A 19,906-nucleotide genomic window follows, 5' to 3' on the forward strand; every position below is an offset into this window, starting at 1 on the left:
TAGCTGGCCACACTCACGTGTCTAAGTGGTCCATGGGGGAGCTCACTCTGGGTTAGAGCCCTCCTCATCAGTTGCAGATGGCTTTTGCAAAGTTGGGAGCAGGAGGTTGTGTTAAGTCTCTACTCTCCTAATGCCCCACCCACCCTTCTGCTCTGTAAACCCATGAGAATGCTGTCAGAAAGTTGGGAGATGGCGGCGGCTCATTGCTCTAATCCAGCCTTCACTCCCATACTAAAGCTTCAGCCTGAATCCCATTTACATGGAAGTAAGCCTTTCCGAATTCATTCTGATTTGGTTAGCATTGCACTGCAAGGAGACTTGCCAGTTGAAAACTGTGTTGTTTTTCAAAAGTAGGTGCTGGAGATTAAAAATTAATATGCAAAAGTTTAAAAGGCGCAAGGAGATAGGATAATAATATATTAAGGATGGAATAACAAATAAAGTGAATAACGCAACAATAACAAATGTAATAGCAGGTAAAGAAGGTCGCACATGGGTGGAAGGAAGTGCTGGGCTGCGGGGGAGGGAGGTGAAGGGATTAATTGAAATTGTTAAAGATTGGTATAGGATTTAAGAGATTTAAGTTTTCATAAAGATTCTATAAGGAAAGCAGAAAGCAGCAAGAAATATCAAGGAAAGGTATCGGAGAGGAGATCAGTGTAAATGAAAACATGAGACTTATGGTTTTGTTACATATGATTTTATTTTGGAGTTGTCTGTTTATTTTGGAGTTGTTTGTTGTAAAGAATGTATATTATGTGAATAAAATAATAAAGGATTTGGGGGAAAAGAAAAGGAAAAAGAAATCTGTGTTGTTTTTCAGTAGCTGCAATCCAGTTTATGGAGGCGTAAGCTCTGTTGAATTCAATAGGATTTACTTCCAAGTATACATGATTAGGATTACACTGTAAGACAGAACGTTGGAAGATATAGACTCCTTGTCCAACAATCAGGTGCTTCTGTCCCATCCCATTCTTACGTTGTCATCTTGAATGTTCTAGCTTGACGTATGGGAAGGACAAGTCAGTCGTAGGTCAGAAATGATTCTTTCCTTTCGAAGGGGAAGTCCGGAGGTGACTAAAATGACAAATGGTATCATTTCTTCAGTTGTTGTTGGAACCTTATTAGAGCTGCATTTTCATTTCTCCATTGTGTGTGTCCTGCCGCCGCCTACACACTTTCTTGGCTGGTAGCGTATTGTAGGCTATGGCACAGCATCATTGGCTAGGATAGTGGCCTAATATCCTCGAAGCATTGTGCAGGGGTACCAAGACGCCATTGCTTATACCCATGTTGGTTAAATATTTTAATATTTTATGGGACATCTGACCTCCCTCTTAAACAACAGCAGTAACTTCGCCAGTTAAGTACTGCAGTTATGTACCGTCCACACTGTTGACTGAAAACAATTCCTTTTCCACTTTAGTGCAATGGTGGGGAATCTTCAGCCTGTGGGCCTATTTAGGTCCATCAGTTCTCCCTCTTTGACCCATGAGGCCACTTCAGCCAAGCCATGTCAACCTGCCGTCCACCTGATGTCATATAGGATGGCAAATGTAGGGCAGGTAATGTGCCGAAAGAGGGTTTGCGAACACTGTGTATCATCTCATTGTTGGTACTCACAATCTGCCTGGGGAAATGGATTGTTGTTGTTGTTTAGTCGTTTAGTCGTGTCTGACTCTTCATGACCCCATGGACCAGAGCACGCCAGGCACTCCTGTCTTCCACTGTCTCCCGCAGTTTGGTCAAACTCATGTTCGTAGCTTCGAGAACACTGTCCAACCATCTCGTCCTCTGTTGTCCCCTTCTTCTTGTGCCCTCAATCTTTCCCAACATCAGGGTCTTTTCCAGGGAGTCTTCTCTTCTCATGAGGTGGCCAAAGTATTGGAGCCTCAGCTCCATGGACAAAGACAACAGGGAAATGGATTACCTGACACCATTTTGATATCAGGTGTTTGACAGGTGAGCAGCTCTGCGCACCTGCCAAGCTTGGCCCATGGGGGTGGGAGAGATTAGGATCCAGCCTGCTACCTGGATTCAGTTTCCCATTCCTGCTTTAGTCCATCTGCACTACTGAGATCAAGTATTTTACTGCTGAAATTGTTGTTGGCATTTGGTTAGCATCACCAGAGTGACCTCCCCAGGGTGCAAGCCTAGGCACTTCCGGACAAACCTGCTGCTATATCGTAAGGCGCTTGTAATGTGCACCCATCTCTGGGGAGAATTGATCGATAGATAGAGAAGGACACCCTCTTCAAGCAATAAATGCAGGAGGTGTAGTTCCATTCTGTAGAGGCAGCTTCTAGGGCTGTGCATCAGATTTGGCAAGAGCCCGAGCCGCATTGGGCTGATTTGGGGGATCTAAGGCTTTACCTCAAACCTAGACAGCATCTTAAAAAGCAGAGACATCACCTTGCCGACAAAGGTTCATACAGTTAAAGCTATGGTTTTCCCAATAGTGATGTATGGAAGTGAGAGCGGGACCATAAAGAAGGCTGATCACCGAAGAATTGATGCTTCTGAATTATGGTGCTGGAGGAGACTGCGGGAGGCAGTGGAAGACAGGAGTGCCTGGCATGCTCTGGTCCATGGGGTCATGAAGAGTTGGACATGACTAAACGACTAAACAACAACAAAGGCTTTCCCTAAGATGGGTGGAGTAAGACCATGGATAAGGCCATCTGGAGCTATCTGGAGTTGTTGACTGGGTGGAGTGGAAGGCTTGGGCAGGAAAGAGAGGCAGGCATCAGGCAGAATGGGTGGGAACCATACAGCCCTAGTCGATTCTTCCTTCTGGTGATGTATTGGAGAAGTGGTGACTAAGCCAGGGATGCTTGTTGGTGACTAAGACCAAATCATATGCCTTAAAACTTAGAGGATATTAATTTAAAATTAGATCTCATACTTAACAATCAACATTTGCAAAGATTTCATAATTAAAGTCTGACCTTTTTATTAAAAACACACGCACATAGTTGAACATTTTCAGATTTTGCTTTACTTCAATTTAACTTTGCAGGCTACTTTAAGAAAAACTACAGCAAATATCCTATCCTCTTTTAAATGTGTGGGAGGGGAGGGTGTTATTGGTTTTGTTTTTCTCTTGTTTTTTATTATGTATTTTATGCTTTTTATCTTGCATTTTTATGCTATGAGATCTACGGATGAAAAGCAGTATACAAATTTAATAAAAAGTAATAACAATTGTTAGTGTTTATTTTTATAAGTCTTGTTGAGGCATTTGAAAAAACAGGATATAAATACTTCAAAAATGTAACTATGGCATTTTTGCTGAAGCAAAGCAGACCCAGCTGGCAATATCAAGTATACAACCCAGAGCTTCTTGAAAGACAAGAGGTGGAATATAAATAAAATAAATGTGTCGATCTACCAGATTTATTGCTGTTATCTCTTCTCTTACACACAGATGAGGTGTCTATATCCAGCAGGGCTCATAACTGGAATGCTAAGAATAAAATTACAGGGGAAGAATACAAATTAGAAGTATTGTGACAAGGAAATCCAAAATTTGAGAAGGTTATTGAGAATTATTTCAGTTAGTATATTTCAGTTAGCACTCCTATATTAAATACCAGTCTATATTGAAAAATAGACTGTTTTGGACCCTACGTACAAATTGCCACCCATTGTTTCTCAGAGAATTGTGCTGGTACAGTGGTACCTCAGGTTACAGACGCTTCAGGTTACAGACTCCGCTAACCCAGAAATAGTACCTCAGGTTAAGAACTTTGCCTCAGGATGAGAACAGAAATTGTGCAGTGGCGGTACGGTGGCAGCGGAAGGCCCCATTAGCTAAAGTGGTGCTTCAGGTTAAGAACAGTTTCAGGTTAAGAACGGACCTCCAGAACAAATTAAGTTCTTAACCCGAGGTAACACTGTATTTGTCTTTTGTAAGCAAGCATTATGAGGTGCTCATATGCACAATGAACTGCTTTTTAAAATATATTTTAAAAAGAGGAGGGAATGGTAATTTTCTTATCTCAATCTAGAGCTTGGTGTCCAGATCGAGTCTGCAAACAGTTTTTGTTTGTGTCTTGAAAGTTCAGGGCTAGTTGACACTGTATTTCAATGCATTTTTGTAACAAACAAATGAAAGGTGCAGTACTAGTGGAAAGTTCTGCTGCACAAGTCCCATGGAAGTGAATGAGTACTCAAGAGCAGTACTGTGCTCCCATTTATGTGCGTGTGAACTTCACAGCGGATTGAGCCTACGAAGCTTGCATTACGCCACTGAAGGTTAAAAATAAGAAGTCTTTATGCTGTACATGAAGTCCTTCTGGAAGCATGAGATAGCTTTTGTTTAAATTCTACCCTTTCATTAGAAAACTGGATTCCAACGTTTCATTTGCATTTGAGGAAGTAACAAAACAGTGTAGCTGGATGCCGACCTGGAGAGCTACATTAAGTTCAGCGGAGATGATCAAAGGCTTCAGACTGTCATGTCTGCAGCAAATTCCATGATGAAACCATGCAAAGCGAGTTTGATTATGGGTTGAACAGCGTATTTTGCATATTTTGTGAAAGCGTCTTGATTCAAAGAGGTCAGAATTAGCATGGGGATTGCATCAGCTCCGCAGTATGAAGCACTCCATGATTACAATGCCATGCTTGCTTAGTCTAGACTTCAGATTGAATTTAGCACATAATATATACAAAAGTATTGGGCTTGCTGTGCATAGAGGGCTTAAACTGGTTTTTCCATTTCCCATATTCATAACTCATAAGCTTGCAACCTCTGCTGCTTAGATTGTGTGTTTGATTTTAAACTATTTATGTCCTGCTTCTTTTTCTGCGTTAGCATGATGCATTTGAGGTCTATTGCACCATTATTCTGTTTGTTGTGGTTATTTTAACCATCATAGTTATATCAACCACATAATACTATACTATACTATACTATACTATACTATACTATACTATACTATACTATACTATACTATACATTGATACAATATTGAAGAACAGTGTATACCAGAATATCTCTCCCTCCCTCTCTCTCTCTCTCTCTCTCTCTCATAAATACAATCTACGAAAGGTTAAAAAAGAATAAAACAATATATATAATATATTAAAATACAAATGGTTAAGAGGGCTAATAAATTTAAAAGCATCCAGTTTTTTGTGTTAAATCATTGCAATTTACCATATTAGCCTCAACAACGTTTCTCCTCAGCTTTTGGGTTGCCACTACAAATCTCGTAACTCTGTCAGGAATTTGTCAGAATCAAACAACCAATATGTAATTTTTGCTTGAACATCACCATCAGGTACCTTACTTAACAATTTCAGAATAACCTTTGACCTAGATTTATTTATCTAGGGATTGGACAGTGCTATGTTCAGCACTATTCCACATTCAGAGTAGACAGTTAAGATAAGATAGGAAATATGATTAGATCAGGAGCTATGGCCAATTGAAAATCTCTCAGTCTGTTGTTGAGGCAACAATAAACACCTGTTTGCCCTTGCAAGATTCTATTCCTCATTGTATTCTGCTGCCCATTTTGCACAGAATGCTAAGCCAAGCCATGACTAAGAATAAACGAGCAAGAATTTGGTTGCTCAGAGCAAAAGGTTTCACTCGGCCCCTTGCTCCCACTGCTCTACCCATAAACAAACCAAAAGCAGTCAGCCAAGAGCAAATCTTGCCTACTGCTCATTGTTAGTAGTTTGGAGATCAAGTTTGGACTTAATCCTAAGGCAAACCATGGCTTAGTTGCAGGTCACATGACAACGGCAAGACAAGGGAAGGAATATCCATAACCTGAAACTGGAAGAATTAAAAACTGGCATAATGAAATCATGCATCAAAGTCTTGAAACTTTGCAGCCACTTCATAACCTAAGGCAGGGCCTCCTTTTTTTAAAAAAAAAAAAATTCTTGCCTCTGGTTGCTAGAATAACTTCATAGCAACTTTATCACTGCCTCCTCAACTCCACCCCAACATGCAATCGCAGTTTGAAAGATCATTGTGTGCCGTACCAAAAATGAAAAATGCACTTGTTGCTGTATATATCTTTCTGCCAAATGAGCCCTTATTTCTGTCCAGGGCAGTACAACACCTGCAGCCTGCATACTGGAAACAGAGACTCAGTGCCGGGAATGTGGCGTAGTTTTGTGCATTCGTAGATCACAGAACCAATTTTCCGGTAGCCTTTTCTGTGACATCTTTCAATACCATTGATCATTCTGTTCTTAGGTGTTGACTGACAACATGCTTTCTTAGTTTCTTGTCTTCCTTCTTGACTACTTTCTTTATCTGTCAGTGGTAATCCTTCTCCCCGCAGTCCGCCACTTTCCATCTGAAGCTCCTCAAGGATCTCCTCAAGTCATCTTCTCTCTTTATCTCATTCCTCTTAGTGCTATTATTTGTTTTGTCTGCAATCATTTCCATACTATCCACTTGCAGCTGCACACACCTCCTGATTAGTGTTCATCTTCTCTTTTTTAAGATTTCTGCTTTTGTTTTGTTTTGTTTTGTTATTTCTAACCAGATGTCTTCCCATGAACTTAAGCCAGGGTTTGGAGAACTGGTAGCCCTCCAGAGGCATTGCTGAACTGCAACTCCCATCAGTCCTGACCATTGATTGTGCTTGTGGGGGCTGCTGGGAGTTGAAGTCCAACACCTGGAGGACTACAGGTTTCCCATCCCTGCCTTAGATACTGTATTTCCAGTAGTTTTGTTTTGGGTCTAGGGATGGAAGGATCTGTCAGTTTTGGTTCTCTCAATTTCTCATTTTTCCAGTTTCCAATTTGGTTCTCCACATTTCTCAGCAACCTGTGTGTATGTGTGTATGAAAAATCCTCATGAACATTAGCACCTTAGTGCGACATTTACCTAATAAACACATTTATCTATGCGGTTTTGACTAATGTACACATTTACGTTCCTTTTTATGCATACTTTCTTCTAATATATGTATTTTTGGAAACACAGTTTGGTTGGAGAACAGCATTGCAAAATTCACATAAGTGCAAATTTTGAAGGATTGCTGTGTTTCATTTCTCATGTCTGCAACAAATTCCATGATGAAACCATGCAAAGCGAGTTTGATTATAGGTTGAACAGCATATTTTGCATATTTTGTGAGAGCATTTTGATTCAAAGAGGTCAGAATTAGCATCAGCTTCGCAGTTTGAAGCACTCAGAAAGTGTAGATTGGATAAATCCAGTTTTATATGCTAAATGAATAAAATTTCTCTCCCAACCCTACTTGGGACTCCCCCTCCACCCCAAGAAAATCCTCTTTTTAAAATTAAAAAAAATAATCTAATTTTCATTGTCAGTCTTTTGTTTCATTTCAGTGGTGGCTTGTTATCATTTTATAGATAATTAAATAATAATTTAAAAATGCAGATAGGAAAAGGAAGCTGAAGAGCTAAAACAGAGCTGTTTCTGTGTTTTCCTTCCTCTGCATTTGTGCTGTCTTCCTCCCTCTGGATTATGTGCTTTTATTATTCCTAATCCCCAGCCGTTCTTCTTTTAATCAGTCCACTCTCTCCTACTAAGATCCAACACTAGCGCTGCTTCAGCCACACACAAATCATACATCCACACTTGCACTCCTCCTGTGTACAACTCTTCCCTGCCCTCTGGCTTTCTGCCAGCTAAAGGGGCATTTCCAAAGAGACAGAGTTTGCTTTGCCCAATAGCTCTGGCGCACAATGGAAATGGCGTTTGCAACACCGACCATGAGGTCAATGGGCATCATTGTGTTTTCTGGTATAATTTGCCTCAGGGTGGGTGGGCCATCGGGGGAAGTGGAGGCGACTATAAACAGCAGGCGCCGAAAAGCATGGAGAAGATGTCAGAGGCAGGCAAAGCTACCCCAAACAGATGCAAAGGAAGAATATCGCCATGAATAAATGAGAACAGAAGGGGTTGAGTTTCACAGCGAGGCAGAAACAAACTTTTGAGTTTCACAAAAGGGGGCAAGGATATGGGCAAGATGTGGTTGTGTGCAGAATGCATTCATTTAAAAAATGAATTTCCACCCACCACTCAGAAAGGTTGAGGGGGTCAGAGCAAAGGTACTTCCCAGCTTGAGAGTCGGGGGGGGGGGCAGCAAAGCTTGAAGGTGCCCGACTAGGAAAGCATTAATGCTGTGGAAAAGGAAGGCATTGCCTCTTGAACCTCCAGCCCAGGACTACAAGCTACTGGACTTACGATAGCTTAGCATCCACTGCCTGAGGTAGACGGCTCACTTAGCCTAATGATAGGGCTGGCTCTTAAAGCATTCCATTATATTAGATTACTATTTTGTTGTTGTGTTGTTGCTTCAGTTTTGGTCCTTATGCCTTGCCCAGCTATCTCAAGAAGGTCTGCCAAGAATGCAGAGTATTTAAAACGGTCCAGGTTGTTTGAATGAGCTTTTATTGGGGTTGTAGTCACCTAAATCATACTCAGAGTGACATTAATAGACCAAAATTAATGTTTTCTGTGCCAACTTTTAATCAACTGCTGAAAACTTTTTTTTTTTTAAATTCTGTCAGGCCTGTGCAGGCAATTAAGAGTGCATCTTCTACAATGGTTTGTTGATTCTTAAAATGACAATGACAACAACAAACTTGCTTGCTTTTAAATTGTTTTCATTTTTTAGAATCCTTTTATTGTATAGTTTTTATCCTTTTAAAGTTGTAAATTGCTTTGATATGCTTTAATGGTATAGGAATATTAGTCATGTCTATTAATTTCAGTCTACTCTGAGCAGGACTGACATTAGAAGAAAAACGCTTTAGGTTCGAATAAGTAGAACTGTAAGCCCGTTTGAGTCGGTCAAAACCAAATGCAGAGCACTTTATCTGCGGTTAGTTCCTTATTTTTACTTCACTTTTCCATGTTCCTTATGTGTCATTTTTATCCTTTGGATTAGGATGTGGCTTTAAACCACAGGTAAGTGTACTGCGGGTAAATAAATATACTGTACCTCAAACTGAGTACAAAACAGGCACGACTTTATTTTCATTTTCTGGGAAACATTAACTATTTATTCATATACCTCCCTTTCAGTCTCAGGAGTTCAATGTGGTGTACATGCTCCCTGCCTTTTAACTCAAACCAACCCTGTGAGGTAGGTTAGACAGAGAGGTAGTGACTGGCGTAAGGTCACCCAATGAGTTTTATGACTGAGTGGAGGGTTGAATCCTGGTATTCCTGGTCCTCGTCCAACCAGTACACCACCTTCAAGCCTATCCTCCTCCTCCTTTATTAAATTTGTATACCACCCTTCACCCAAAGATCACAGGGCAGTTCACAACACCAGTCAGGTCATATTGCATTGATCTTGTACTAGTGACTCAGTGCCATTGCAGGTTACACTGGAACAGGCAGCGAATCTTTACAGAATACCGTCTCTTGAATTGTTTTACGTTTTCCCCACCTTTTACTCTTTTAAGCTTTTTAAACAAGATTGTTTATGTTGATTTAAGTGTGTGTGTGTGTGTGTGATTCTCATTGTAAAATGGCAGCATATAAATGCACCTAAATTAATAATAGAACCGTAGAATTGCTGGAAGGGACCCCAAGGACCATCTGGTTCAACCTCCTTCAAGGCAGGAATTGCAAATGAAGAATCCCTGGCAGATGTCCATCCAACCTCTGTTTTAAAACCTCCAGTGAAGGAGAACCCACCACCTTCCGAGGGAGTCGGTAGAATAAGGCAGTGACTGTTCCAATTCACCTTAGAAGAGGGGACAGTTCAGATACCTGGAAGATCAGGGTTCCAAATCATATTGAGAACTCGACAAGTGGAGAGGCTCCCTGTTCCAGACATTCGTCAGCCCTCTAATTTATGGAGGGCAACAGGATTAGCAGAACTAATAGCTGTACCTTTGCTATTTTAAGGTTGCTTTTTTTATTAATTTTATGCTGGATTGTGTTTATGCTTTTGGCTAATGCTTTCTGCCGGTTCTGCATTTTGTGATGTTCTTTTATTGATCGTATTGTCCTTGTACAATTATCCTCAATTTCCTGCTCGTAACAATGGCCTCCATTTCCCTTTTTTTACTTTCAGCTCTGATTCTTACACTGGTATCCACGCCTGTGATTGGCCTGGGTGCACCAGAGATCACATGCCTTTTAATCAAGCGAAACAATATAATGTCAGGATCATTGGAATCTTCACTTTCTCATGAGGTAAAAAGGATATGAACCTGTGTGGTTAGTGAAGACCACTATCAATGACCTTGCTCTGCGTCCCATCTCAGAAGGGAGATAGATTGCAGTTTGTGGGATTCTTTCCCCAAAGAGGCTCAGGTGGTACCTGCTTCACTAGTTTTTTTGGTGCCAGCTGAACTTTAAATGTGTTTTAAATGTATGCTGTGTTAGCAACGTACAAGATTCTTCTAATTTAGGATTGAGGAATCTGGCCCTTCAGATTTGATTATTTTATTTCATATAATAAAACTTCATCATGGTTTACAAAAATAAAATAAAACCATTGCAATTACCAAAGGCACATCAAAGCAGGTCTTTTAAATATTCAAAGCTATGTAAGACCAGCAGTAACCTAAAAACAGAATAAAACACATGTTAATGTCTACATATCTGGATATATGTTGCTAGACTCCCAACTCCCATCAGCCCCAGTCAACATGGCCTAATGGTCCAGGATATTGGAAGCTGCTGTCCAGCAATATCTGGAGGGCCACAGGTTCCCCATCCCAGTTTTAAATGAAAATGCCAGGACAGAACCTGCAACCTGCATGCAAAGTGTGTGCTCTGTCGTTGGCTCTTACCCACTTAGGTGGGTAGCTCTTAATATCTAATAATATCAGAAAAGAATGTTCACCTGTGTTTGTTCTTTACACTTAGGCAGGTGAAACTCAGGGAGGCATTCTGTGTAGGAGCTAGGAATGAAATGTCAGATCAATCAATCAATCAATCAATCAGCCAGCCAAGAGATCCTTAGCATCTATGAGCCCATCAGTATCTGAAGAACCAGCTCTATGGAATCAGCTTCTTAATGAACTTTATCTAAGGCCTAGCAATTGGCTCTTTTCCTAATTTATGTTTCTAATAGGGCTTTCCCTGAAGAGTGACTCTTCTGTATTTGAAATATTATACAGTGGTACCTCGGGTTACATACGCTTCAGGTTACACACTCCGCTAACTCAGAAATAGTGCTTCAGGTTAAGAACTTTGCTTCAGGATAAGAACAGAAATCGGGCTCCGGTGGTGCGGCGGCAGCAGGAGGCCTCATTAGCTAAAGTGGTGCTTCAGGTTAAGAACAGTTTCAGGTTAAGTATGGACCTCTGGAACGAATTAAGTACTTAACCCGAGGTACCACTGTAGTTAAATGCTTTTAAGATCAGTTTCTAGACTGCTATGTATACATTATATACAGTGTGTGTGTGTGTGTGTGTGTGTGTGTGTGTGTGTGTGTGTGTGTGATGGTGTACATTGCTTCGGAAACATTTGTTTGAAAGTGGTGAATAAATCCTTAAATAAAATAAATAAAGCAGAGATCTTAAAAAAGACCAGAGTGGTAAAATACGTCTTTCCATCTCATGCAATACAGACCCAAGAAGACCACAAGTGTTCCCTGTATTATCAAAGCAGCAAGAATATCTATGAAGCAGCAACAGATTTCGAAGTCGGTGTGCTTGAAAATGTTGAAATTAAAGCAATAGTAAATATTTCAGAGAACATCACCTGTCTTTGGTTATTTAAAGAGAACCAGAATAACTGTAATTCCTCTCTGGATTTGGAGAACAGGTAAGCAAAGAGATACATTGGGTGATGATTGTGATAGAATTTCCTATTATTCGCTCTGGTTCAGAAAAGTGCTGAGCATCTGGGGGAAGATTATATGAGCAGCCAGAACTTTACTTGTCGTTTTTGCCTTAACTGTTCTCACTACTGAAGAGGCAATTCGCAGTGACTTGCCACTTCAGCAGAAGGAATAGCTGGGTCAAAAGCCACAAGTACACAGAGTGCACAGTTTTCTCATATACTTATATGTCCCTACTTTGACACACAGATTTACTCTTTAAACCTACCAATTAAATTCACCTCAGTTAAATACAAAGAGCCTAGCTTTACTCGGGGCATACCCATTGAACTGAAGGGATGTAGTTTAGCCACGTTCAAACATTTCAGTTGTGAGTAAAATTTATTTGAATGCCACCCACTCACTTTAGATTCCACTGAAAGAGGTTCACTTCTGTCATTCTGGACAGAGGTTCTTTCTTAGGAAAGGGTGGTTTAGCACTCTTCACTTATTTGCTAGAAGTCAGAAACAACAGGTGGGGTGGGCACCTGCAAACATACATTCAGAGCAAAGCTGCCACATCAGCCTGTCCTGTTTACAATATTCAACAATAGTTACTGAATGTAGACATACGGTCTCTCTTGCAATGAGACAACAGCCATCACATATTTGAGTTGCAGGGGAATTTAAAAGGATCCCGGTGCAATAAGTACTTTGATAAACCTCTGAAGAAGCCTTGAACCTGAGACCTTCTGCATGCAAAGCAGACTTTCTACCATTGAGCTATGGCCCTTTTCCAATTTGGCTAAGGCCTTTCTCCACAAAATGATTAGTATGATGGTTTAGTCTGGTCCCGGGACGCGGGTGGCGCTGTGGGTTAAACCACAGAGCCTAGGACATGCCGATCAGAAGGTCGGCGGTTCGAATCCCTGCAACGGGGTGAGCTCCCGTTGCTTGGTCCCTGCTCCTGCCAACCTAGCAGTTCGAAAGCACATCAAAGTGCAAGTAGATAAATAGGTACCGCTCCAGTGGGAAGGTAAACGGTGTTTCCGTGCACTGCTCTGGTTTGCCAGAAGCAGCTTTGTCATGCTGGCCACATGACCTGGAAAAACTGTCTGCGGACAAACGCCGGCTCCCTCGACCTATAGAGTGAGATGAGCGCACAACCCCAGAGTCGGTCATGACTGGACCTAATGGTCAGGGGTACCTTTACCTTATAGTCTGGTCCCAACCACAGGTTTTGCTTGCTTGCCTGCTTGCTTGGTGTTGCTTTTGTTGTCAATTTGTTCTGCTTCCTTTTACTTTCACACAAAGTTGTTTTTTTGTTTTTTTAATGGATGCTTTCCCCCTATTGTATAGGCATGTTGTTTCAAAGAAGTTTCCAAAAATTAGAGAAACCCAGGCTGGAAACCACACGCTGTCCATTAAAACCAAAACTGATAATTACAGGGTGACATTTACAATTCATATAAAAAGTAAGTATGACATGGAGACAAAGGAATGGCTTGATCACAACTTGATGAAGGATGATAGGACAGGAACGGGTCCATGTATGATGTATGCCTAACTTTGAAACAGCAAAACATGTTGGATTCTTCCCCCTGCAGGGATTTTCCCATTCCTTATTTGAATATTTTCCCCTCCCTCTTTCAGTTCTGGTATTGTGTGCTATTTTTCCCACATCACTCATCTCATTTCAAGCAAGGGTACCATCATCCGTCTCAGGAAAAAGCTCTGAGCTGCTCAGGGTCAATTACATTTTTCAATGGTGGCTGGGTTTTTATTTATTCCCCCTTAAGTATCAGTCTGATGTTTCATTGTTGTGACTCTTCTAAGCTTCCTGCTTTGAGCCAGATGGGAAGTTTAAGAGTATTGATCAAGATTTGCTCTTCATATTTAAAAAAAAAAATGAAGGGAAGACAATTCCCTGTTTTGCTGAAGGTGGGGTTGAAGTGGGATTAAAACTAGGTGTAAGGAATAGTCAAGGCAATAAACAACTATTTTACTTCCCTAAACTTCTGTTTAGGGAAGTTTTTTATGTCTGACGCTGTATTGTTTTTGATATTTTGTTGGAAGCCACCTAAAGTGGCTGGGGAGACCCAGTCAGATGGGCGGGGTATAAATAATAATAATTAATAATAATAATAATTATTATTATTCTATTATTATTATCTCTCTCTCTTATGTGAAATTTTTCTTCAGAATTTCCAACAGCTTTTAAAGGGAAAATGGTTCAAAAATATAGGGGACTGTGAAGCTACTACAATCCTCTCTATAATTAATTTTATAAAGAAATGTTTATCTCTTTGTTGGGGAAGGGGAGCAGAAAATGCGAGAGAGGGGTCACATATACAACATGAATTCTAAACACTCTTATACCACTTTAATAGCCATGGCCTCCCCCCAAGAATTCTGGGAATGGTAGTTTGTTAAGGGTTGCTGGGAATCATAGGAGCCAACTCTTGGGGGCCATGTGTGCTTGGGAACCCACAACAATAAAATTGTGTGGGCTGGGCACCCACAAAGTCAATGAGAAAAGCCAGCAGGTAACAGCAGCACTGCCTCTGAGAGAAAAGCAGTTGAGCTCTACCTTCCGCAGCCAGCCAGCGAGGCACCCTTTTCAGTGTGGGGCTCAGATGCGGAGGCACAGCCTCTCTGCCTCTGAGTCTGAGCCCCTACCTGCAGGAAAGGGTGCTTTGCTGGCTGTGGAGAGGAGGAGGAAGAAGAGGAGGATCTGACTAGAGAGAGACAAAATAGAACCCTTTACATGAACAAAATGTCTAGCCCTTTTGTGAAAACAGCTAAATAACTTCAGCATCTCAGTATACAGCCAGTGCAGAAACGTTATTCATGTGAATTTGGTTGATAGAGCTTTGTAAATATCGACAAACAATGCACTTTCTCTCTCTCTCTCCCTTGTGAAATGTGTTTGTTTGTTCTGCATTTGCATGAATCATAAGGCATCAAGACCAAATTTTCCATGACGGTTCTTGAGATCACCTTCTAAGTTTGTATATAACTAGGTGCCATTTTGAAACAAGATGGTGGGCTGAACCATTCAAAACTACATTGATTTCAACCATTGATATAAAAACTGCACTGGGGTTTTTTTTTGGGGGGGGGGGACTTCTTAGAGTTCCTGACCAACACTGGGTACAAGGCTGCTAGTGCTCTGATAAATGAACAATTGATTGATTGATGGATTGATTGACTATAAATAATAAAAGTAAAATACTTCCATGAATAAATAAATGATAAGGAATTCTTGCATTATTTTCAATAGAAAGCCCAAGAAAGCCACATTTTATACTAAATAGGCAGCGAGAAGTTAGCTGCCAATCAGAAGGATATCCTAAACCAAATTTTGAATGGTTTTCTTGCAAGACCCCTGATGAAAGGTAGGTCACCTGTTTTGCTACCAACCTGTCATGGTTTCTTTTCTTTTCCTTTCAACTCTACATTCAGAATGGACATCTTCTTACTGAGATAAGACTGCATACGCACCACAAACATGCACGACTGATAGACTGTATAAAAGGGAAAATACAGTAATCTGATTCTCCTTTTGTTCTGTAGAATTTCATGTCCAGCCACTGAAGTTGCAAGCTTCTTGCCCCCTTTCCTCCCCCCCCCCCGCAAAACCCCATTCTGAAATCAAATATGTATATGTAGTGAGAGGAACCAATGTTTTAGCAAGTGCCTCACTACTTCTAAAATGTGAGCAGCATACAGATTGAAGAAAAATACAGAATCCTGTTTTGAACCACCCTTCTCTTAGAATCTCATTCTGCACCAAAATGCCAAAGACCTGCTCCAGATTTCGCAGGAGGCTTCTGCAGTTTGGGCCAGCAGGAGCCCGTATTTGGAGTCCCCTTGAGTCATTCTTGAGTCGTAACGACAGCAGTGTTATTTGCTTTGAACACGTGACCTTTTGTCATTCTGTTTTATAGCTGCAGAAGTTCTAAGGCTGCCCAAAGTGAAGACATAGATGGAATACAACAGGCCCGGCTGAAATTACGAGACAACGAATTGCTCTTTCGACAACATGTATGGTGTTGTGCAGTTAACGAGTTTGGAAAAGTCTGTACCGAACTCTATACAATAGGTAAAGATACAAATGTATTTATGGGTTTGGACTCTTTAGCCCCTTTATTCATGCTAACAGTACCACTTCTTTAATAAGACCCAGTGTGGCCTTCCATACGCTTGCATAGCAGAGGGAATGTTTCATTAGACAGGTTTGTGGAGGGTTTGCCATCAATAATTCCTTATGAACAGAAGGGATGGGAAACCTGCTGTTGAACTCTGACTCCCCTCAACCTCATCCAGTGTGGTCAGGGATCAAGAATGGTGGGATGCTGCAGACCAGCAACATCTAGAAGGCTACAGGTTTGCCACCCCTGCTGCACAGGGTTTCTCTTTTTGTCAGTGGAAGAAAAATGCCTGCAGAAATATAATCAAGTACAAGTTTGGGCAGTCTAAGGATCATTGTGGTTTAACTGCGATCCTTTCTTGTTAAATCGATTTGATCTCTCACCTCCCGTAAGATTCTCAGTTCTTGGTTTTGCGAAGCATAGCCAACGCACCACCCAAATCAGCTTTTATACTTCCATTCCAGTCATGGATTTTGACGGGCATAAAACGTGACGCTGCCAATTGATAGGGTGAAATTGCAGCCTTACTGGTGCAAAGTGTTGCCTGGCATTGTTTCTCTTCAATTGGGGAAGGGCAAGAAGAGAAGATTCTTTGCACGGGGAAGGTCCCTGGTTCAGTCCCTGGCATCCAGCCCGTATTTCTATGTGAACTGTGAAAATAATGTCATGTTTTTTGTTGAATGGTTTGTGTTTATGTTCTGTGCCAATAAAACATGTGCAAGATCTCTTTTATTTAAAGTGTTCAAGCAAAAGAATTTACAGTGGTACCTCGAGTTACAGATGCTTCAGTTTACAGACGCTTCAGGTTACAGACTCCACTAACCCAGAAATAGTACCTCGGGTTAAGAACTTTGCTTCAGGATGAGAACAGAAATCGTGTGGCGGTGGTGCGGCAGCAGCGGGAGGCCCCATTAGCTAAAGTGGTATCTCAGGTTAAGAACAGTTTCAGGTTAAGAATGGACCTCCGGAACGAATTAAGTACTTAACCCGAGGTACCACTGTATTTATTTAAATGTTTTGGCACACTTCTTCAGGACACTATGAGTTGGAGGGGAAAGGAGCCCTGATATTTGCAACAATTTAAAATGGTTCCTCCTCCTCCAAGTCACTTATAGTCTAAGTATTGACACTAAGCACTCTAGAATTGGTTAGCTTCCTTCCTTCCTTCCTTCCTTCCTTCCTTCCTTCCTTCCTTCCTTCCTGGAATCTTATAATGTATTATTTACATTGATGACTGATTAAAAAAAAAAATCATCATCAACCAGTCCTCCATACTCTCATGAAGACCTTCTTCTGCCCCTCCCTGGGAACTGCAGATTTTATTTCCATAGAATCATAGGATTGTAGAGTTGGAAGGGTCCCTGTGGGTCATAAAGTCCAACCCGCTGCCATGCTGGGCTGCAGCGCCCAATGTGGGGTTCTAACCCACAACCCTGAGATTAAGAGCCTCATGCTCTACCGACTAGGCATGTACACCAGACCAAGGCAAAGCACTAGAACCTGTTCAACTTTCCACTGCCTTTATCTTCAGCAAAAGCAGCCTGAGACTTTGCCTTCAGCTTGGATCCAAGTGTGTGTGTAAGTGTGCACTTAGGATGACTTTGGGATTTGGAAACTAGTTGACAGAGGTGTGTGTCTAACACTTGCTGTGTTTAGTTCTGAGGTTGCATTTGTGTTCATTCAAAATTCTATTAGTGTTTTACTAGGGCCAGATAATTTTGTTCAGGTGCGTTTTCCATTGATTTTGGCATTCCAAGCTGACTCTGTTTTAATTATCTGCTCTGTTGCTGCTTCACATTAGCATTTAATTGTTGACCATTTTATTGCATTTTGAATGATGTTAGCTACCCTAAGCACTACTTTGGTAAGTGGAAAGGGATAGTAGTAGTAGTAGTAACTATTATTATTATTATTTGCTGGTGTTGTTATTTTATTGGAATTATTTTTATATTTCAGATCTAAGTGTACCAGGAAGCTCTATGCAGGAATTCTTTCTTAAAACAGGAGAGCTATTGCTTTTAAGATGTCGTGGTATATCTGGTGATTTTAACTTTGGAATGAAGTGGTATTCTGAAAGCAAGCAATTGATTCAGGTACCAAGAGGAACCCATTTTCCTGTCAGCACTTACTGTAGCCTTATATTAAAAATACTAACTTTAAAATCCCCTGTGTATCTCTTGTACCTGTGTAGCTGTTCAGAAATCTTACTGCTTTCCAAGTGTCTCAAAGGTTCAGGACCACAGTCAGTGAGAGTTCCCACACTTCCCACACTTCCCAGTGCCCAGTGGTGTAGCGTGGGTTGTCAGCACCCGGGGCAAGGCAAGTAATTTGCGTCCCCTAACCCGTGGATTTGCCCTAACCCGTGGATTTGCCCTAACCCCAGATGTTGCGCCCGGTGCGGCCGGCCCCCCCCTGCACCCCCCACGCTACGCCACTGCCAGTGCCTCTTACCAAAATACCTGCTTGGTAATGGCATTTTGAAGACTCTTGCCTAACTCTGGTTCTGAAAGAAGCCCCATATTAATGTCGTAATATATATTTTAAAATACTGAGTTGGAGCCAGACTTTTGATTCAACTGGAAAGCTTATGAGACCTACATTACAGTGGTGCCTCGCAAGACGAAATTAATTCGTTCTGCGAGTTTTTTCGTCTAGCGAATTTTTCGTCTTGCGAAGCACGAAATCCCATAGGAATGCATTGAAAATCAATTAATGCGTTCCTATGGTCAAAAAAAGTCCAAACAAAGCCAAATTTGGTACAACAAGAGTTTATGAAGTGCTCTTTAAAGTCACACATACTGTAAAGAGCAGTTCAAAAATTGAAGGAAAAATAAATTAAGTTTCTAAACATGACAGAAAAACATTTAAAAATCAACAAAGTGTACCGTACATTTTCTAAGACTCTGGGGGACCACTGGAAGAAGGTTCCTCTTCCACTCTTTGCTTCTTGCTGAAGAACCTGTCCATGGTCTGCTGCTTCATCCGCCTTTTCAGCACCTCCCTGAAAGGCGACATGACCGTCGTATCAAAAGTGTTCGCAAGGTCATGTATCATGTGCTTGTTAGGGTGGTGCTGCTGGTGCCGCTGTGCAAAAGCCTGCACATCCTTCCACTTCTGGCAAATGTCCCTCAGTTCTTTGGAGGACAGCTGTTCCTCAGTTGCTTCCTCCTCTTCCAGCGAGGCCTGCTCCTACGCAGCCTCTGCCTGCAGTTCGACCAGCTCCTGGGTGGTCAGCTCGTGGTCGTGCTCCTCCACCAGCTCGCTGACGTCCTCCTCTGTGACCTCCAGTCCCATGGTCCTCCCCAAGGCAACAATGTCCTGCACCACTGTTGACTCTGGTGCATCAGAGTCACTTGGTGCCACACAGTCCGGCCACAGGCTGCGCCAAGCGCAATTCAAATTTCTCTGGCTGATCCCGTTCCAGGCCGTGGTGATCATCTTCAAGCAGGTGACGATGTCGAAGTGGTCCTTCCAGAATTCCCGCAGGGTGATGGTGGTGCAGTCAGTCACCTCGAAGCATCGCCTGAAAAGCTCCTTGGTGTAGAGTTTTTTGAAATTGGCGATGACCTGCTGATCCATCGGCTGGAGCAGTGGCGTGGTGTTAGGCGGCAGGAACATGATGCTGATGAAGCTGAACTCCTCCAACAAGTCCTCCTCAAGGCCTTTAGGATGAGCAGGAGCATTGTCCATCAGAAGCAAAGCCTTCAGCGGCAGGTCGTTGTCCAGCAGGTACTGTTTGACAGCAGGGCCCAAAGCAAGATTGACCCAGTCCACAAACAGCACACGTGTGACCCAAGCCTTGCTGTTGGATCGTCACATGACACTCAGCTGCTCCTTGTCGACCTTGTGTTTCTTGAAGGCCCGTGGGTTCTCTGAGTGGTACACCAGCAGGGACTTGATCTTCAGGTCGCCGCTTGCGTTGGCACAGAAGAGCAGGGTCAGACGGTCCTTCATGGGTTTGTGGCCAGGCAACTTGGCCTCCTTCTGAGTGATGAAAGTCCTTTTGGGCATCCTCTTCCA

General features: G+C 41.9%; 1 protein-coding gene across 2 annotated transcripts in view; it reads left to right on the forward strand.

Annotated features, from left to right (window-relative positions):
• FLT3 (fms related receptor tyrosine kinase 3) overlaps positions 1–19,906 on the forward strand; it is a 56,126-nt gene that overhangs the window by 7,414 nt on the left and 28,806 nt on the right. For both annotated transcript variants that reach the window (XM_083609030.1, XM_083609029.1), the window contains exons 2-7: positions 10,035–10,156; positions 11,541–11,737; positions 13,092–13,207; positions 15,016–15,130; positions 15,683–15,837; positions 17,843–17,979. In XM_083609030.1, coding sequence (XP_083465156.1) covers positions 10,035–10,156; positions 11,541–11,737; positions 13,092–13,207; positions 15,016–15,130; positions 15,683–15,837; positions 17,843–17,979 — 842 coding nt within the window. The remainder of the gene's footprint in view (positions 1–10,034; positions 10,157–11,540; positions 11,738–13,091; positions 13,208–15,015; positions 15,131–15,682; positions 15,838–17,842; positions 17,980–19,906) is intronic.

Source organism: Podarcis filfolensis (assembly GCF_964270895.1).
Source record: "Podarcis filfolensis genome assembly, chromosome: 4".
NCBI classification, from domain to species: Eukaryota; Metazoa; Chordata; class Lepidosauria; order Squamata; family Lacertidae; genus Podarcis; species Podarcis filfolensis.